The 20,621-nt window shown below is 37.7% G+C and overlaps 1 protein-coding gene across 5 annotated transcripts in view; it reads left to right on the forward strand.

Annotated features, from left to right (window-relative positions):
• Positions 1-20,621, forward strand: part of SV2B (synaptic vesicle glycoprotein 2B) — a 182,615-nt gene that overhangs the window by 100,063 nt on the left and 61,931 nt on the right. For all 5 annotated transcript variants that reach the window (XM_043987392.1, XM_043987390.1, XM_043987393.1 and 2 more), the window contains one exon: positions 13,531-14,413. In XM_043987392.1, the coding sequence (XP_043843327.1) occupies positions 13,867-14,413 (547 nt within the window). In that variant the 5' untranslated portion in view covers positions 13,531-13,866. The remainder of the gene's footprint in view (positions 1-13,530; positions 14,414-20,621) is intronic.

The following is a 20,621-nucleotide window of genomic DNA, read 5'->3' on the forward strand; positions in this document are numbered from 1 at the left end:
TCTCATCTATCAAATGGAAGGGCTGGACTAGATTAGTCCAATAGTAGTCTGTTGGACTAGACCACAAGTGTCTAGTAGACAACTGATCTAGTGATCTCAGAAAGAAAAGGGTGCAGGATGGGACAATAAACTGTATATAATGATCCCTGTGGGATGGATGTTGGCTTTAAAAACCACATATTAATATTATCCATGTTTTATTGTGGAGACTGCTAGGTGTTACAGTGGGTAGTGTGACTGGAGTCAGGAAGACTCATCTTGAGTTCCAATCTGGCTTCAGATACTTATTAGCTGTGTCATCCTGCGCAAATTACTTAATCCTTTTTGCCTCAGTTTTCTCATCTCTAAAATGAGCTGGAGAAGGAAATGGCAGATCACTCCAGTATCTTTCCCAAGAAAGCCCCAAATAGGGTCACAAAGAGTTAGACACCACTGATAAATGACTAAATAACACGTTTTATTTTTATTTATTTTGTTAAATACATTCTAATTACATTTTTATCTGATTTGGGTGGATGGGGGAGTTCTGCTTTCTGGTTATGTTTTGACATCTCTGGGCTACATAATCTTTAAGGACTTTAGTTTCCAATACTACGAATGGGGCACAATAACAAGGTCCAAATAGGGATTTAGGATTTCAGCCATTAGGAATTAGAGAATGCTTTCTGGAGAATATTATACATTATTGGGCCTTATAGAACATGTTGGATTTCAAAAAATAGATGTGGGACAGGGGTAGTATGTATCTAATGTAAAAACAGAGGCAAGGGATGGTGGGATGAGTTCATGGGCAGCAAGAGACCATCTAGTATGTAGTATAGAGTGTGTGAAGGGGAATAGTATGTGATAAGAATGTTTCAAGAGGTAAATTGGAATCAGATTTTAGAGGGTCTTGAATGTCAGGTTAATGAGTTTGGACTTCATTCAGGAGGCATCAGCAGCCACAGAAGGTTTTTGAACTGGGGAGTAACAGAATAAGATATGCTTATTATGAAGATGAATATGCACAACTTTTAAGTACTTCAAAGCTCAGTTCATTGTTTATTTTTCTATTGGAGCATACTTGTCAATGCTGTCTGGCATTGCCCAATACTAGCCTTGTCCAGGGAACTTGTTCCTTTGATTTTTGTGTCAGAACTAAAAATGTCAGCAAGATAGGGAAGAAAAAAATCCACAATTTTTAGCCTGGGGACTTAATGTAGAAAGGGGTTGTGTTTTTTTGACAGTTGCATTTTATAACTGACATGTCACTTCAGAGTTGCCCTTGAATTCTTATATTTATTTGGGATTTTAAACCATTTGTTTGTTTCTGATTTTAAAACCACATATTCAGACAACGGAATTGCTTCAGAGCAGATTGTATTCCAGAAAGAAAAAATAGCATCTGAAATATCTGGCAGGTAACAATATCTTTACTTTGGCCCTGGGAGATTGAAATCAGTTTGAAACATAATCTGTCAATAAAATACTACCTTGTAAGTTCCATTACATGTCTTGTGCACCTCCAGATTAATTTGTGCCTGAAAATATTATTTCATTTAGACAGATTTTTTTTCTTTCTTAAGAAATACTGTCTCTTAGGATAAAAACAAACTACTCAAAGTCTGCAAAGTTTGGTTATAAAACAATCTTTTATTGAAAGGAGAAGGTAATCATAGAAGTAAATGTGAGGTGGTTACAGGCAGAGCCAGACCTAGGCAAAATTAGGAAATAGCTTGTCTTTGAAGAACACAGGCAGAGACTGAACTAAGGCTTTGACTTAGCGCTAGAAATTTAGCTTCCACTGTTTGGGACATACCTCCAGCTCATCTCTTGTCTACTCCCAGAAAATTTAGTGTACAGACAGTTTCGCTTAGAGCTTTTCTCCCATCCCAAGCCCTCCCCCAACACAATGGAGTACTGACTTAATTTCCCCCATTCAAAGAAGGCTAGGATATTTACATGGTTAAGACAGCATTGTCCCACCTTTCCCCATGTCTCCCTACATTCGTTGCACAGCAAGGGTATCAGTCTCTACCCAGGGTATGTATACCCTTGCTCCTCTCCACAACTGGGCAATTTTTTTTTTTTTGCAGGGCAATGAGGGTTAAGTGACTTGCCCAGGGTCACACAGCTAGTAAGTGTCAAGTGTCTGAGGCCGGATTTGAACTCAGGTCTTCTTGAATCCAGGGCCAGTGCTTTATCCATTGTGCAGCCTAGCTGCCCCCTGGGCAATTCTTTTGATAGCAAGGGGCGTGCTTCCTCTTCTTGATAACTGTATTCTAGGTGTCTCTTCCCCTTCTGTTTGCCCTATGTGTAAAAATGGATAGTTATGGCTCTGCATTCCATCTACTTCACTATCCTAGGTATCTTACCCTAGATATGTCTTTTCTGACTCAGGGTCCCCAGAGTTTTCCCATTTCAGCTATAGTGCCTATCCTTTGTCATCCCAACTTTTCCCCCTAAGTTTTCAGAGCTGACCAGTAAGTAAATGGATTTATGATAAAATATTAATAGAAGGGCTAGAGGGTCTTGATATACATATATATGTGTGTCTATGTATGTATATGTGTGCATATATGTGTGTGTATATATATGTGTATATATATGTGTGCATATATGTGTGCATATATATGTGTGTGTATATATATATATATATGTGGGTGGACACACACACACACACACACACACACACACACACACACACCCCTATTAAGTACTTAATAAGCACCTACTATACTAAGTTCGAGAAATATAAATACAATAAATAAAACAATCCATACTCTCAAGAAGCTTACATTCTAGCAGGGGAGACACATGTGTATACATATACATATATATACATATACATATATATATATATGCCTGCAGAACAAGTATGAAGTGATTAAATACTATATAGCAATCTCTTTCAATAAGCATTTATTAATGTGCCCATGTGCTGGTTGTTGGTTGGTTGATTATTCTTTTATTTAATTTTATTCTATTTTTTGAAATTAACCAATGTCATTAAGGATGATGTCTTGACTTATGAGAGAATTGGATTTAAGTGAGGCAGAATTGCACAAAGTATCAGCCTTACTCCCTCTGAAATTCCAGAGTCATCAGAGCCCAGTGTCAAGATAAAAGTCAGGACATGCTGCAGCTTCTTGGAGACATAGGTGAGAGTTGAGTGCCAGGTGGATACCAATGGTGGTTGAGCAGCCCTGAAAAGGGCTTGGCAAGCCCTCACACCAAAGGTGCTAGTCCTCCTTCAACACCCCACCACACCTATGTGCTAGGCACTGTGCTGGATATGGCAGCTACAAAAGAAGCAGTCCCCTTTTCAAGGAGATTACAGTCTAGTATATAAAAAAAAATAGCACAATGCCTTCAAATGCTTTATGAATATTTTTGGATATTAACTATAGTTTTATGGAAGATGATTTCACCTTTGTTTAACTTAGTGTATTATTAATTCTAGCATTAGAAAAAAGTCTGGTAGTAAAGAAGGGAGGATGAATTGGTAGGATAAATATCTTGGGACATCTGAGAATCCATGTCTGTGTTACACTTAACACTTTAGTGTGTGTGTGTGTGTGTGTGTGTGTATAAGAAATACACATACTGTATATAAACACAGTATATATAGTATGTAAATATATATATATATACACACACACATACAGTAAGTGTATACATACATACACACACATACATACTGGATGGTGCTTTCTTGAGCTCTATGGGCAGTTCTAATACTTCCCATTCATTATACAGATAATAAAACACCAACTTTTGGCTAATTCTCCCAGTTAGCTAAAGAAATGTAACCATGTGGCTGGATTATTCAGATTACCTAAATTCCCTTTAAAGTTGTCATGCCCCATTAGTTTAATAATAGAGTTATAGAACCTTAGAGTGTAAAGGCTGGTCTCATTTTTAATTTCTTTGACTTCTCCAGCATGTCTCCCTCATGGACCCCCAGCTTTCTTTTGTGTAATATCTTCTCCCATTAGATTGTAAACTCCTTGTGGGGAGGAACATTTTTTTAAATTCCATATTTGTATCTCCACTGAAGCTGGGTATTACAATGGGTAGAGCACTGGGCCTGGAGTCAGGAAGATAGGAGTTCATTTTTGACCTCAGACACTTATTAACTGTGTGATCCTGGCTAAGTCACTTAACCCTATTGCCTCAATTCTTCACCTGTAAAATGAGCAGGAAAAGGAATTGATAAACTACTCGAATATCTTTGACATGAAAACCCCGAATAGAGTCACGCAGAGTTGGACATGACTGAAACAAATGAACAGCAAATCTTCAGTGCTCTGCATAGTACCTAATAACACAATAGGTGCTTAAGAAATGTTTATTGGCTATTAACTAAAAGGATCTAAGAAATCAACCAACCTGTAATCAAATAAAGAATCCCATTGATCTCATTACCACAATTAGTAATCTAGCCCACACTTGAAGACCTCCAGTGATAGAATGGGGAATTTGTCTCATTTCAATCCATTCCATTTTTTGACAGCTCAAATGTTTTAAAAATTACTTTATAAAATTATTGCATTTAGCACAGTGCCTGGCACATAGTAAACACTATATAAAAGTTAATTATTATTATTATTATTATTATATTTTTTGCTTTTATGTCACCATCTTTTCCAAATATATCCTTTCTCTGCTGATAAAAGGGCCATTTTTAAAAACAAAGAATAAAAGAGGGAGAGCAAGGATGAAAGTAAGAGGGAGAAGGAGAGGAAAGGAGATAAGCAAAATTAACCACCACATGTTCCAAGACTGATTGTATATGTAATGTTCCACAACCACAGTCCCTTCCCTCTGAAAAAGATGCAAGCAGATAAATTTTGCTCCTCTCTTCTTCAGAATCAACCTTGATAGTTATGACTTCATGGTGTGACAAGTAAAATCTAATGTGTAGTTGCCTTATTCCTGTCCCAATTGTAGGGAAAACTAGCTAGGGTTTACTTATAAATTAGAAACTTTAGCACCAAGTTTAGCATTAAGCATTTGTTAGTGAAAAAGAGAACACCTGGGTCAGAAAGCCAGGAAAAGACCTATCTAACCTAGAGTCCTCCACTTCACCCACCAACAGCCTGTTTGGACTGAACTGAGAGAGGCAAACAGCACTTCCTGCCTCCTCCAGAAGAGGCCATCCTTACACACTGCTTCAAGCTGATTGGTTAGCGTCATCCAAATCCATTGGTTCACTGGACTTGAGAGTGGTCTCCTTGTTGAGTTCGAAGTCCTCAGCTTCTGAGAACAATACCTTCTTGAGGGCTGGCCAGGTGTGGGTTAATCATTTAAGTCAATCACTCTCACTCAGTCTCACATAATTCAATCAATCTAAATCAATCTCCTCTGGTTGGAGCCTTTGGGTGTTGATAAAAAAAATTTCTTACAATGGCATTTTGTTTCAGTTTTGACAGTTCTGTTTATGAATATTTTCCTTATGTTGAAGCTGAAATCTGACTCAGTGTAACTTCTTATTCATAGTCCCTAGTCAGGGGTATGCTGGTAAATGTTTAAGATTTGGCTTATGCCGGGGAGGGGGGGATGTAGGTTTGACCCATTTTAAAGATTAATCTGCATTATTAACATTTTCTCCATCATTTTAAGTCTAGAAAAATCAACAAAAATCAACAAAACATTAATCAAACCTTGATCTGTACCATTTGCTGATTCAGAAGTTTAAATGCTCACCTTGAAAATTTAACAATTGGCTCTCCAGAGCTAGTCCAAGCTGGTAGCAGCACATCTCCGACCCTAGTTTTGCCATCTTCAGACAAGAACAATAGGTCTAAATCCAAATATAATTATAAATTAATATTTAGATAGCACTATTAGATTTATAAAACATTTACAAATAATCTGTCTCTCTCTCCTCCCTCCCTTTCTCCTTCCCTCCTTCCCTTCTTCCCTCTCTCCCTCCACCTCCCTCTCTCTCTGTGAATGCTTGGCTCTCCATCCAGTCTGCCACTTGGTTATCTTCACAAATAGATTGTTTTTCCTGCTACTATTGAAAGGGAGGCATAACAGACACTATGGGACCCTTAGATGGCTATTCATTGTCTTCCTTGCCACTTTGTTGCTGTTATCATTGCTACTGTTGTTTGTCCTTCTTTCTCAAAGAGAATCATTACATCAGGGAGGTGATGTTATGACTTGAAGTGAATTGTATTTAAGTGAGAGGGTGGCTGTGCAAAGTCACTGGCCTTACTCTCTCCTCCAGAGCCATTTGGGTCCAGTGGCAAGATAATGTGGAGATGGCCCAGGTTACAGTGGAAGATGTTGGCTTTTTAAAGCTAAGGTCTGTCACAGGTCTCAGTTTGCCTGAGGTAACACCCACTTGGTGATTAAGGCTAGGTAAGAAACTAATTGGGAAGAGAATAGAGAGCAGAAGACTTCTAATGTGGGGGAACTGTCCCCAGTGACTAGGGTGGTATTTTTATTATGTGATACTATTCATACATCATATTATATTGTACATTGACATTTATCAAGTACTTTTATTAGATTTTAGCTTTTTTTTTTTCCTTTTATTTTCTGCAGGGCAATGGGGGTTAAGTGACTTGCCCAAGGTTACACAGCTAGTGAGTGTCAAGTGTCTGAGTCCAGATCTGAACTCAGGTCCTCCTGAATTCAGGACTGGTGCTTTATCTACTGTGCCACCTAGCTGTCCCCTCGATCTTAGCTTCTTAAACTGGGGGTCTTGTAACTGAATGTGAGGGGTTGTGAAAAGTTTGGCAATAGTAAAAAGTCATGTAAACCTATTTTATATACAAATGGGTTCTGTAAAAGTTTCTCAGGGGAAAAGGGGTCTCAAGTGGAAAAAGTTTAGAAGCCCTGTCTTTGAGTACTTAGATAACTAATGAAAGTGAGACTCAGAAAAGTTAAATGACTTATGTATGGCCATCTAACTAGGAAGTATACAAAGCAGGATTCAAACCCGGGTCTTCTGACTTTAAGCCTAGTGTTGTCTTAGAACATAGTTCTGCCTTGAACAAAGTGGAGAAAGGTTAGATGACTCACATTGAAAAAAAATAGAACTATAATAACAAACACCATTGGAAGTGGTGCAGAGAAAGCTGTTGTTGCCAGTCCCAAAGAAGTAACTGGCACTCAAAACCAGCCAAATAAACCATTCTGTTTTCATACCATGTGTTGATGTGAAGTATCCTCTAGACGTCACCCAGTGTATTTCAGGAGTCTTGGCAGGTGGTTAAAACAAATGAGATCCAATAATACATTTTATATTCAGGGAGAAAATAACAAATAACAGCCAGTACTAAAAGGAATATTTGTGCACTCTTAGCCATCTCAGATATTAACTTCTTTTTAATGGGTGTCTGAGGATCAAAAGATTGACTGCATTGAGTCCATCTCAGAAGCAGTGATCACTATGAGAACAGCATGTCTTCAGAGAGAACAGCCAGATTAACTTCACTTCCTTTTTGTTAAAAAATAGAGTTACTAGACTGATAGACCATGAGGTTACCGTATACTTAGTCTACTTAGCTTTTTCCGGAAAAAAAAAACAACAACATGGAAACACTCACACTCTCTATGTGACTGCTATGGAGTCCTCTGGGATAGGCAATAGTATATACAGCTAGGTCTAGAATTTTCTGCTTTTCAAATTTTATTCACATCCATTATCTCATCCAGTCCTCACCATATATCCAGCAATGATAGTGAGGTATGATATGCACCATGGTGTATGGGTTGCTCAGGGAGGACTGGCATCTCTGGTATGAGAGATTGCCAAGCCCTTTTCAGGGATACACATCCATCTTTGGTGTCCAACCTTCACCCAACTTTCACCTGTGGTTCCAAGAAGCTATAACATGTACCGTGACCATGCCCCAGTAAAATTGTCTTGGCAGATGAGCTAAACCAGGTTGTGAGTAGCTGACAGGCCTCAAACCTGTTGGTGAGTTGGGGCTGGGGGATGTCTATCCCAAACATGTAAAGACTTCCCCTAGCAGAATGGGCAGATGAGAACAATTTGTTCAGATGGCCATGAAGGCAGCTGAAGCAGGCACTCTGGAACACTTAGAGCTTGGTCAGGCATTAAAGATGCCAAGGCAATCCACTGTATCCCAAGCTATCGCCAGTCTTGCCACTGGACTTCGGTGACACTGGAAGAGAGGGTGAGGTTAATGACTTTGTACAACTCTGCTTCACTTAAATTTAATTCATAAGCAAGTCAAGACATCGTCCTGTGATGTCATTGGTCCTCTTTGAAAATGAAGGATGAACAACAATAAAATCACAGAACATCAGAGACCCCAGAGATCAATCAGTTCAGTCTCCTTTGTCCCTGTCTTTTTGGCTCTCCCTCTCTACCCATGCGTGTGTTAGTTTCTCTTTGTGGTATGTTCTCTCTTTGTGCCTTCCCCTCTAAAGCTACCTTTCATCTGTATTTATTATCTCTTATGTGCTGATTTATGTATCTATTGTATCCCTTATGTGAATGTAAATTCTAGTACTTAGCCTTCAGGGATAGCTTTCCTTGATATGGGTTCTGCTTTATTTTTGGTTTGAGCTAGGATAAATGCAAGAAAGTCATTGAATAATGAACCTATATAGAAAATCTATACTGTTCTGTTTAAATATTCAGCAATGACTTTGGAATAGGGTACTTTCAGAGATCCTATCACCAACATATAGAGTCTATAAGCTTTTTTAAAAAGTCTTTTCTTTTTTAATATACAGAAACCTATTTTCTCTTCCTCCCATTCCTACCTCACTGGGAAATGAAGAAAAATACATTCTTCATAACAAATATGCATAGTCAAGCAAAAAAAATGTCCTCACTGGCGGGTGTTAAAAATTACATCTTCTTGCATGCCCTCAATCTATCACCTCTGTGTCAGGAGGTTGTGTTTGCCTTTACAATGTTGTTGTTCTCCTGGGTTTGCTCAATTCATTCTTAATAAATTTATGTCTTCAAAGTGTTTATTTTTATATTGATGTTATACCACAAATTGTTCTTCTGATTATCCTTGTTTCATTCTGCATCTATTCATAGAAGTCTTTCCCTGTGTCTTTGAAATCATCTATTTCCTTCTTTCTTGCACTGCATTAATGTTCCATCACATTTATATCATGTAGTGTTTTTAGCCATTCTCCAATTAATAGGCATCCTTTTAGTTTTCAGTACTTTTGCCACCGCAAAAAGAGCTGTTATAAATATTTTTGTATTTACAACTCTTTCTTTGATCTATTTGGGTTAAAAACTCAGAAGGATTATAGCTGGGTCAAAAGTTATGTACGGTTTAGGATTTTTTTTGGTATTTAATTACAATTATTTTTCAAAATGATTATACCCATTCACAGGTCCACTATCAATGTGACGTGTTTGTTTTCCTACAGCCCTTCCAAATTTTGTCATTTTCCTTTTTAAATCATCTTTGCCAATCTGATGGATGTGAGGTAGAAGCACAAAATTGCTTAACTTTGAATTTCTCTAATTAGTGGAGATGTGGAGCAATAAAAAAAAATCTGGCTATAGATAGCCTGAGACTGTTCCCTTGAGAACTACCTGTTTAAAACCTTAGACCACTGAACAATTAAGAGTGGCTTTTATGCTTATACATTTGAATCATTATGTATCTTGGAAATTACACTTTTATTAAATAATCTTCCCCAGTGCAACAGTTCTTATCACCTTAGCCCTATTTTAATCCCTTAGTTAAGACTTGTAGAAAAAAATGCATAAAAATAGAAAAGTTTTCATACTAACAAAGTTAGTATTAAAAGGGAAATAATTAACTAGAAACAAATCTTTACAACTATACTTTGTTCATGCTCCATCAATAGCCCACTTCCTTTTTTGACCATACATCTCCCAAATGACTTCCCTTAGACTACTTCTTGCATTTGGCAGTTGTGTTAAATGTACTGCTTTGTCCACTTCATTGTCTAAAGCAGTGGTTCTCGAAGACTGTGCTAGGGCACACCCATGTGCTATGAGTTTTGTTAGGTGTGCCTTGAATTTTATGTAATTTATACTTTCAATTGCATGCACATGTGTGAGTTTCTGGATTCTTCTATAGTGTAGCCAACTTAAATATTAATTAGGCCGGTATTCCTCATGGCAATGAATAATACAATGCAATGAGCAAAAATATTTTAGAGCCACTTTGTCTAATCAATCTTTCCATTGCTATTTGTGTCATTTACAACCTTGATTTTTCAGAGGTTATGATACTCCAAGATTTTTTAATTATTCTGCTTCATTGAGAGATCATTTGTGTTTTTAAAAAATGGGGTTTTGTGCCAGGGAATAACTCGAGATTATTGAAAGCATTCTCCAAATGCAATCCATCTTCTTGCTTTCTCTTATTTAACTCTGGGTACAACTAATTATCCATCTGCATTGACTACATCACATATGCATACTGATGTACTAATTCATTGTCTTACTCTGAATAATAGGCATTTTCTACCCATTTTAGTTTTCTCTTTCTTAATTGTTAGACTAACATCTTATGAGTATCTAGGAATCTCCTTGAGGAGGTTCTATAGTGTTCTGGGATTTGATATAATCAACAGAATGTCATCTATCAACAGGAGTATCAGAAAGAGTTCTGGATTTAGAGTCTGAGGATATGAGCTAGAATCTTGACCTTGCAGCCAGTAGTAACTTTAGGGTCTATTACCCGTAGAATCGTCCATCATTTCACTTGAGACTCAGTTTCCTTATCTGTAAATTGAGGGGATTGAACTTCTAATGCCCCCTCTATCTCTAAACCTAAATGCCTATGACATTATTTTTTAAAAGTAATAGAAATTTTATTTATAGTTTTGGGTTACAATTTTTATCCCTCCTTCCCTCCCTGAGGCAGTAAGCAATCAGATATAGGTTATAAATGTACAATTATGTAAAACATTGCCATATTAGTCATTTTGTATAAGAAAACTTGAATAAGACAAAAAAATGAAAGTGAAAAATAGCCTTCTTCAGTCTGTGTTCCATCAATATCAGTTCTTTCTTTGGAGGTGGATAGTATGTTTCATCGATAGTCCTTTGGGATTGTCTTGGGTCATTGTATTGTTGAGAATAGTGAAGTCTTTCACAGTTCTTCATCAAACAATATTGCTGTCTCTGTGCACAATGTTTTCTTGGGTCTGCTCTCTTCACTATACATCAGTTCATACAAATCATTCCAGGCCTTTCTGAAATCATTATGCCTGTCATTTCTTATAGCACGATACTATTTCATCACTGTCATATGAGCCTATGCCATTATAAGATATATGGAATCTCAATTCCATTCAGACTCTATCTATAATATCTTCCATGAGAGTGGCACTACTTATGGCAAAGAACATTTCCCTGCTTTTTGTCTAACTCATTGTTAATAATCAGAAGGTTGTTGAACAGAGTAATTTCTGTGATTGCATTTATTAAGGCATCTAACAATCTTAACATATCCACAAGGGGCATAGGCACAAGAGAATCCTTTTTGAAGGAGATAATTTAAAGATGTCTTTTGCTCTATCAAGTCAATTTATAAAAAAATCAACAAATGATAAATACAACAGGATCTTGTAGTCTCTGTTACTCTCTGTTGGGAGGCTCTAATTATGTACTCTGCTGTTGAGAATTATTTGTAAAACCTTGTTTATTGCTTTCTCATTTTCATCAAGGTTAGCCACAATACTCATTCACATAATTCTTACAATTTTTTATAAAGATGAGAAAACAGGCATATGGAACAATAGTAATTGATGTCCTCTAACTTTTGTTTCAATATTGTCTACCATATATTCCTGATTCATAATGCAAGCCAGTTTTATTACTTATTGTAAGCTCCTCAAGTTTAGAGTTTGAGGGGTAGTATAATATAGTAGAACAATGTATAATATACATATATAATTTTAATAATATGTAAAATATATAATGATATAATTCTATACTCTATATAAAATGTGTATAGAATATAAAATTACATATAGACAATTGGGCTTGAATTTAGAACACATGGGTTCAAATACTGATGGATACACTTATTAACTATGTGATCTTGGGTAAGTCACTTAAGCTCTCTGAGCCTCAGTTCCTTCATTTGTAAAACTGAGATAATAATGTTCATATTACCTACCTCCAGGGTTGTTATGAAGAAAATGCTTTGCAAACCTTAAAGCATTATACAAATGTGAAGTTAAAAGATACATAGAGGAAGTTCTCTGGGCATAGTATAAAAAAGTCTAGTGTGAATGTCAATCTCATAGAAAATATATATGTTGCTTTCATGGCATTCCAATATAAGATGACTCCAATATGTCAATGCATTCGTGATCCTGTCAATATGAGTATTTTCCCCAACGATGCAGGTTACAAGCCACTTATGACTGTAAATACTGCATTACTCTTGTTCATGTCCATTAATAAGTTCATCATAGCAGGTCCATCCATCATGCACGGGGCCTTTTTCAAGTTCTCCTGACATTGGGAGGATATTAGTGGTACACAAAAGGGGTATTCATTGGTTCTCCTTCACTCTCATCAAAGGACCAATCCATCTTCTTATTTTGGTTATATGTTTATTTGATAGTATCCTTTATACTACTTCTCCTTCATAATTTCTTATTTATAATGGGTTGCAGCTTGCTCTGAACCCACCATGCTTCTCCCCATTGTCGTTTGAATCCAAGTTCAGTGTTTTGGAGATTGTAGTATTTCATGGTTTCCAAACATATAATGCCATAGTAGCCCTTTAGAGGCAGCTAAGTTGTGCAGTGGATAGAGTGCTAGGCCTGGAATCAGAAAGACCTGAATTCAAATTCATCCTGAGATACTTATTATATGTATGATCCTAGGCAATCTGTCTGCCTCAGTTTCCTCAACTGGAATACAGAGATAATAATAACACTTATGTCGCAGGGGTTGTCATGAGAATCAAATGAGATAATATCTATAAAATGCTTACCACTGTTCCTGGAACATAGTAGATATTTAATAAATGTTTATTTCTTTCCTACCTTTCCTTCCACCAACTCAGCAATATGGATTCTTTTGTTCTGGGACTGGTTATTTCTAGAACTTTTGCTATTATAAAACAGACAAATCCTGGAACAAATAATACCAGCATTTGGAGGAGTCTATGAACTTCATCTATCAGCTGGTTTGCATGAACATATACTTTCCTACATCTTATGTGGAAATGGCTCTTGCCTCTTATTAATTTATACACAGAAATAGACATCTTCATCAAGAAACTTGATAGTAAATATGAATCCTTCAAAAGTTCATGGCACTCAGGATAAAGGGCTTAAAAAGACCCATATGTTAAGAGATATCATCCATTTCATTGGCCTTCTTCAAGAAGAAGAAACCTCTAACCTCTCCCCCTCTATTTGTATTCATTTAGTCTTAGGCTTTTTATTGGGGGGGTTATAAATAGATTAAGTTTTCCTGTTTCATAAATTTTGATGCATTGCTCTTTAATTATATTTTGTCTGCTTTATTGAGTATTTCAAAGGTAGTTTAGACTTTTCTTATACTTGTTCTCTTTCCCCTTCTCATTCTCCTAGGTTTCGACCTGAGCCAACAGAATGAATCAGAGAATCAAGCAGTCTGCTAAGTCTTCCTAACTCCTTGTCAAGCAAAGCAGGAGATATATCTCCAATCAATAGCTCCCAACACACTGCTCCTGTGGCTTCTGAAGGAAGCAAGACTGAAGTGTGACACTTTTTTCCCAAGACTTCTGTCTGAAATTGATCTGAAAAAAATTCCAGGGGGTTTTCTTTGTACAAATCCAGTCTATTCAGGAAATGAAGTTGGTATAATTTTAGCAGAAGACATACAAACATAACTGGTATCTTTAAGTTGATGCAGTGTGGAGTCTGCATTTAAACCATACACTTATAATGGATGATGGTTATAGAAACAGTGCAAATCTCTACCATGGAGCAAGGGATATAGCTAGAGAGGCAAACCGTCAGTCTAGGAACCAAGGAATGGATGACTACAGGTATCAGGATGGCAACTATGAAGGGTATACAGCCAATGACAGTTATTACCGTGAGGGAGATGAGTCTCACCAAGATGAAGATGCTCAGAGTGATGCTACTGAAGGCCATGATGAAGATGATGAAATCTACGAAGGGGAGTATCAGGGTATCCCCCACCCAGATGACATTAAGGCAAAGCAGAAGAAGAAATCTCCTTCCAGGTCTGATGACTATAGAGACCAGAAAGATCTCATGGCAGAACGATTGGAAGATGAGGAGCAGCTGGCTCACCAGTATGAGAATATCATCGAGGAATGTGGTCATGGGCGTTTCCAGTGGACCCTCTTTTTTGTTTTAGGTTTGGCCCTGATGGCTGATGGGGTAGAAGTTTTTGTGGTGGGTTTTGTCCTTCCCAGTGCAGAAAAAGACATGTGTCTATCCAGTTCCAACAAAGGAATGCTAGGTAAGGAAAACCTTTTAAAAGGTCATTCAATTTGGGGTCAATAAAGAAAAAGCCTCAGGATCAAATTTCTTTCTTTTGGGATCTAAACAGTTTTCCATCCTCGGACCAAAAAAACTGGATTTTTCCTATCAGGTTTGGGATCTGAAAGCTAATGGGGCTTCTGGACTTCATCCATTCCCTCCCTCTCCCAGAGCAGTCTTTCCCTGAGGTAGTCCCTCTGCTTTTGCACCTGAGGTCTTCTGAGTAAGAGGTAGAGTGGCTGAATGCCCACTTTCTTGAATGATGCATGATGGAGGCCAGGCATCTGCCCAGAGGGCTCACAGCAGAGTAAGAGGCCAAAACACTGTGGGGCCCAGATGGCTTCTCTAGGAAAGAAAAAAAACAGCAAATTTTAGAAAGCCCACAAATGAAAAGGGGGACCAGACCAATTAGAGTCAAGTACCCAGTGTCAGGGATTAAATCAGCTAAGATTTCAAAAGATATTTGGTCTATTTTTTAGTAAATACAGAAAGAGGGATTGGGAAATCTATCCTGAGTTGAATAAGATTATAACAGAATTCAGTATTATGGAGATTCAGGTGTACTACAACTCAAAAAAAAAAAAAAAAAAAGGGAAAAGTCCTTTCAAACACATCAACCCTATAGGAAATAAAGCCTGATACAAATACAGTTAGCTTAACACTTGGGTGCCTGTCCTCCAGTTCTAGCTTTCTAGAGAGTTCATGTGACATTGTGCTTTTTTGAGTTATTTAGCCATGTGTTTCTCATTAGAGGAATATTCAAAATGAAGAGAGCTCTGACGACTATAGCCACTGAGGCAGTAGGAAGGAGCCAGATTGTGAGAAGGAACTGAAAAAAGACTGGGTATAAATGAGAAGAGAAAATGAATCAAGAAGTAGAGCTTTCACCTAGTCTTCCAATACCGACAGTTTATTAGTAATATTCTACCTCAGTATATATTTAAAAAACAAAAACAAAAGCAAAAAACAACCTCCCATTAACACATTGTCAGTGTGAATGACAGTTGAAAAATAAAATCCTCCTCAGGATTTCCAAGACATTAATTTGTTTTTCGAAATTACCCACTGAATCCCCCAGTCCCTGTTAGTGCAAATTGGCAGCGTCAGTAACAATTTCATGCTGTGTCAGTGTCTCTGTTACTTGGTGCCTGGCAACCTTCTTAACGAAGCCCCAGTATGTCTAGCTCTGCCGCTCAGCAGTGTGAGTGTTTGACTGGGGGGAAGGGGGGGCAGGGGAGATGAAGTGGGAATGTGTGTGAGTGTGTGTGTGTGTCCTGGTGCTAACTGCTGCATTCCTTTTCTCTTCTAGAAATTCACCTGGTCATATTTGTACCCTTCTATATAGTTATATATAGAGCTGAGCCACTATCAGAAATATGTGCTTTGACTTGATTTTTCCAGCGAGGGGAGTGTTTGTTTGGGGGCAGGTCTGTCCACAATGCCTCCCACCATCCCCACTGTGACTGAAGGATGTGACTGTATCTTGGTGACCTTACATTTGTCTTTAGCACTTGAACATTTTCAAAGCACTTTCCCATACATTATTTTGTTTGTCCCAATGAGACCACATCTGGCATGGTTTTGAATCTCTCACTGACATGCTGTTCACCAGAAGGGAGATTAATGCTGTGCTGTACTCTGCCTGGGTCAGAATGTACCTACAGTATGGTGTTCAGTTCTGTGTGCCACATTGTAGGAAGGGCAAGAGCAAGCTAGAGAAAGCGTAGAAAGGAATTTAAGAGGGTCAGAGACCATGCTGTATAAGAGTTGTTTGAGTAACAGGGAGTATTTTAGCCTGGAAAACACATCTATAGTATTGTCTGTGGTTCGGCAGTAAGGAAACATCTTGACAAGCAGGACAGCCTTCAGAGACGAGTGACCAGGATGTGTAGAACTCTGGAGACCGTGCCATATTAGGATTGGTTGAAAGAACTGGGAGAATTGTGGTTTGGAGAAAAGAAGGCCATCCTGAAACATTTAAAGGGGAGCCGGTTTTTTTCCCTTTTTTTGCAGTGCAATGAAGGTTAAGTGACTTGCCCAGGATCCCACAGCTAGTAAGTGTCAAGTGTCTGAGACTGAATTTGAACTCAGGTCCTCCTGAAACCAGGGCCTGTGCTTTATCCACTGTGCCACCTAGATGCCTCAAGGGGAGCCATTGTTAAGACAGTTTAGATGTATTCTGTTCATCCCCAGAGGGCAGCATTATGAAGAATGGGTAGAACTTTCAGAGAAACAGATTTCGGTGGATGCAGGAAAAACATCCTTATAAAATTGTGCAAATGTAATTATTGATAATGGGCTCCCCGCTTGCTAAAATCTTGACTTGCCTTCCCCAGACTATACCCCTACACAGAAGGCTTAGACTACTGGAAGGAATACATGGGGGTGTTGTAAAGTGATTTCTGACATTCTGTGATTTAATCTTTTCTTTTTCTTTTTTTTCCCTTTGCGGCAATGAGGGTTAAGTGACTTGCCCAGGGTCACACAGCTAGTAAGTGTCAAGTGTCTGAGGTCAGATTTGAACTCAGGACCCCTGAATCCAGGGCTGGTGCTCTATCCACTGCACCACCTAGCTGCCCCTCTGTGATTTAATCTTGAGGGAGCCTTAGTCAGTTAGTCAAGACTTCAACTTGACAAGCGTTTCTTAAGTACCTGCTATGTGCCAGGCTCTGTGCTAAGTACTGGAAGTATTTAGCGGTGACACATGGCAGGTATTATTATTTCTCTTTGACAGATGAGGAAACTGAAGTGAAGAGAGAAAAACAGCTTGCCTAAAATGCCACAAACAGTAAGTTGTGGACCTGGGACTAGAGTCAAGGATTCTTCTCCTTTATCTAGTGTTTCCTCCGGTAGGCCAGGTCTTCTGTTTAGGGGTATAGTCTGTGGAAGAGAAATCAGTTAATTAGTCATGAGTGAGTATGACACCCTTGATGCTGGCCTTGGTATCTTGGCCTTCTAGTACCAACTAGAAAGGGCACCTACAGTTTTCTTCTATCTATATCCTGCTCAGCCATTGATTATAATACATGATAGCTGGAGTGAGCCCCTGAAGAGGCTTCTCAACAGGAATTGTAAAAATAACTGACCTTTACACAGAACTTTAAAGTTTGCAAAGCACTTTATAGATATTACCTTATTTTAGTCTCACAGCAATGTTTTGAGATATGTACTATTAGCATTGTTATTCCATTTAAAAAATGAGGACATTAAGTGTCTGAAAGCTGGACAATGTCAGTGGCTAGATTTAAATTCAAATTTTCCAGACTCCTAATCCCAGCATTTTATTTCCTATGCCATGCTGCTTTTCAGGAGATGCTTCTTTTTTTGTTTCTTTCATTGTTTCTCTTTCTCTCTCTCTCTCTCTCTCTCTCTCTCTCTCTCTCTCTCTCTCTCTCTCTCTCCCCGTATTTGGTATTTAAGATCCTGTGAAGGTTACCTCCTCCATTAAACTTTTTCTTATCTCCTTAGAAGCTCCCTCTTCTGATTCCCATCATACTTTGTACCAGAGATTTGTGCACTGTAGTGCTTATATATTAGACACAGCTAGGGGGTGCAGTATATAGAGCACTAGACCTAGAATCAAGGCCTAAGTTTGAATTCAGCCTCAGACACTGTGAGACTCTGAGCAAGTCTCTGGGGATGTTAATAGTGCCTATCTCCTAGGGCTATCATGAGGATAAAATCAGATATTTTATTATCCCCATTTTTCTGATGAGCAAATTGAGACAGACATAGAAAGGTTAAGTGATTTACCTGTGGGCAGGTAGATGGAGCAGTAGATAGAGTGCTGGACCTGGAGTCAGATTTGAACCTGAGTTCAAATACAGTTTCAGATACTTATTAGCTGTGCGACCCTTGACAAGTCACTTAACCTCTGTCTCCTTCAGTTTTCTCATCTGTAAAATGGGGATAATAATAGCACTTACCTCTCTATAGCCTAGTGTGAGGACAATATAGTATAATATTTGTAAAAATGCTTTGTAAGCCTTTAAGTAGTATATATAGTGTGTTGTTGTTGTTGTTGTTGTTACCACCCATGGTCAGACAGCTAGAGTCAGAGGTTGGATTTAAACCTAGGTCTCTCTGACTTCAAGTACAGGGCACTTTTCTTTACATGGGGCTATGTGCAGAATTCAATACTAAGTGCTGGAGTAGATATAAAACTTAGAGAAGACATCCTTCCTGATTTTTATAGCCTAGAGGGGGTAGATACACACTATATTTTATAATATATTGTTTAGTATAATATAGTATAGGATGCTGGCTAATGCTTCTAATCTAGGAACAAGAATTTTGACCCAATTTAACTTGTGTCACAGATGGCGAAGGTCAAGAAGGATCAACCTAAGAATGGAATAATAATATGACAGCAGCTGTAACCAAACTATTGCACTTGTTTAAACTGCCTCTATCATGTACAGGAACCAGAGAAAGCCTTTGCTCATGACCATTTGGTGATAAAATTAATTGTTATTAGATCAACAGAGTACTGTGTCCATGGGCTATTCATTAGGATGTGGAAATGATTTTATTTTGGAAACTTTTCTTTGTAATGGTCTTTGTTGCTATGAGATTTTACACATTCTTTATATTATGTGGTCTCAGGATTATACTTTATGTCGCTGCCTTACTATTTATATCAATAGTGCCCTCTACTGACTATCTGAAGGTTTGGCACCAAAAAACGTTTATTGTGATGGTTTTAATGATTGCAAGAAAATGCCCAATAATTCAGAAATGTCTTATTGTTCATACACCCGCTGACCCAAGAAAAACAAAATGTATGTCTGCAAAGGTTTTTAGTCTCTTCGTGATTTTCATCTCTCTAAAATATATGACACCTTAGAATTTATTATAAGTGTTACTATTTATTTTTGCTAATGTTGTGCCTACTTTGGCTAGACAGTGCTTAAGAAAGTGATTTGTGGGAGTAACAATTTTGTCCCAGAAGCTCTATGGCTCTATCTTTGCCTTTGGGAAGAATACCCGAGGGAATAAAGATGGTTGAGTGTGTATGAGATGAAATTACTACTTGAATTTTCATAACACTAAAGGGATGTGGGGACTACACTTGTCATGAATGATTATCCCTTTGCTGTTTCCATGCAAATGGAATGAGCACAAGCAGTTTGATTTGTTGGCCACTGTCTCTAGAGTAGTTATTCTCAAACTCAGGGAGTCACAGTGCACTTTGGTGGCAATAAGAGGCCCTGAGGATCAAAGTCACCTTTGCCAATCTACCACAAGGACAAAGGTAAAAATCCATTTTGAGGAAATATTATTTAAGGAGCTATGTTACCATCATTATGATTTTTTTGGTATGTTCCCATTTGAGTTGCTTAATTTCGATTTACATTTTTATATATTATACACAAATATATTCTCATTGCTTCAGGTTTTCTCTCTTGAAAAAAATTAATATTTTCTTCATCTTGAATATTTGTTAGGAATAATTAGCTATTTGTGTAGCTCTTGGTCCAGCATGAAAAAAGAGATATAAAAAAACACTAAAAGAAATAATCTAATCCAGGAGTTCTTAACTGGGGGTCCGTGGGCTTGGGGTTTATGGATAGATTTAAGAGGCTCCTTAGAGTTACAGGGAAAATTATATTGTTATTTCAATATAATTGATTTTCTTTGTAATCCTATGTATTTTATTATATGCATTAAAAACAAACTGAGAAGGGTTCTATATACACTTCCCCAATCAGATTACCAAAGGTTTCCATGACATTCAAAAGGTTAAAAATCTTTTATCTAATTCAGCTCCCTTATTTTACAGGTGAGGAAATTAAAGGCTAGAGAAATGAACAGGTGAAGCTCATAGGGTTCCAGCTCATAGGGTAAATTAGAGGAAGAATTACGATAAGAACATGGATCTCCCAGTTCTTAGTTTAATGTACTTTTCTCTACACTATACTGTCAAACTCATTATATATGTCTAGAATTAGCTTTTTTTAAAAGAATGTTACCTTCAGTCAGTATTGAAAGACATTTAAAAAAATTAAAGTTATTTTCTCATGTTCATAAATTCCATTCCAGAAAGGGTTAGAGACAGTGTAGCTTATGTATTAATGATCCCCAACATCAGACAAGAGTTTCAGCATTCTTATTGTTCTGTAAAGCAGGTGTCAGCCTCCTTCTGGCCCAGATTTTGATTTGGTGACATAAATAAAATGAATGAATGA

The sequence above is a fragment of the Dromiciops gliroides genome, chromosome 2 (genome assembly GCF_019393635.1).
Source record: "Dromiciops gliroides isolate mDroGli1 chromosome 2, mDroGli1.pri, whole genome shotgun sequence".
Taxonomy (NCBI): Eukaryota; Metazoa; Chordata; class Mammalia; order Microbiotheria; family Microbiotheriidae; genus Dromiciops; species Dromiciops gliroides.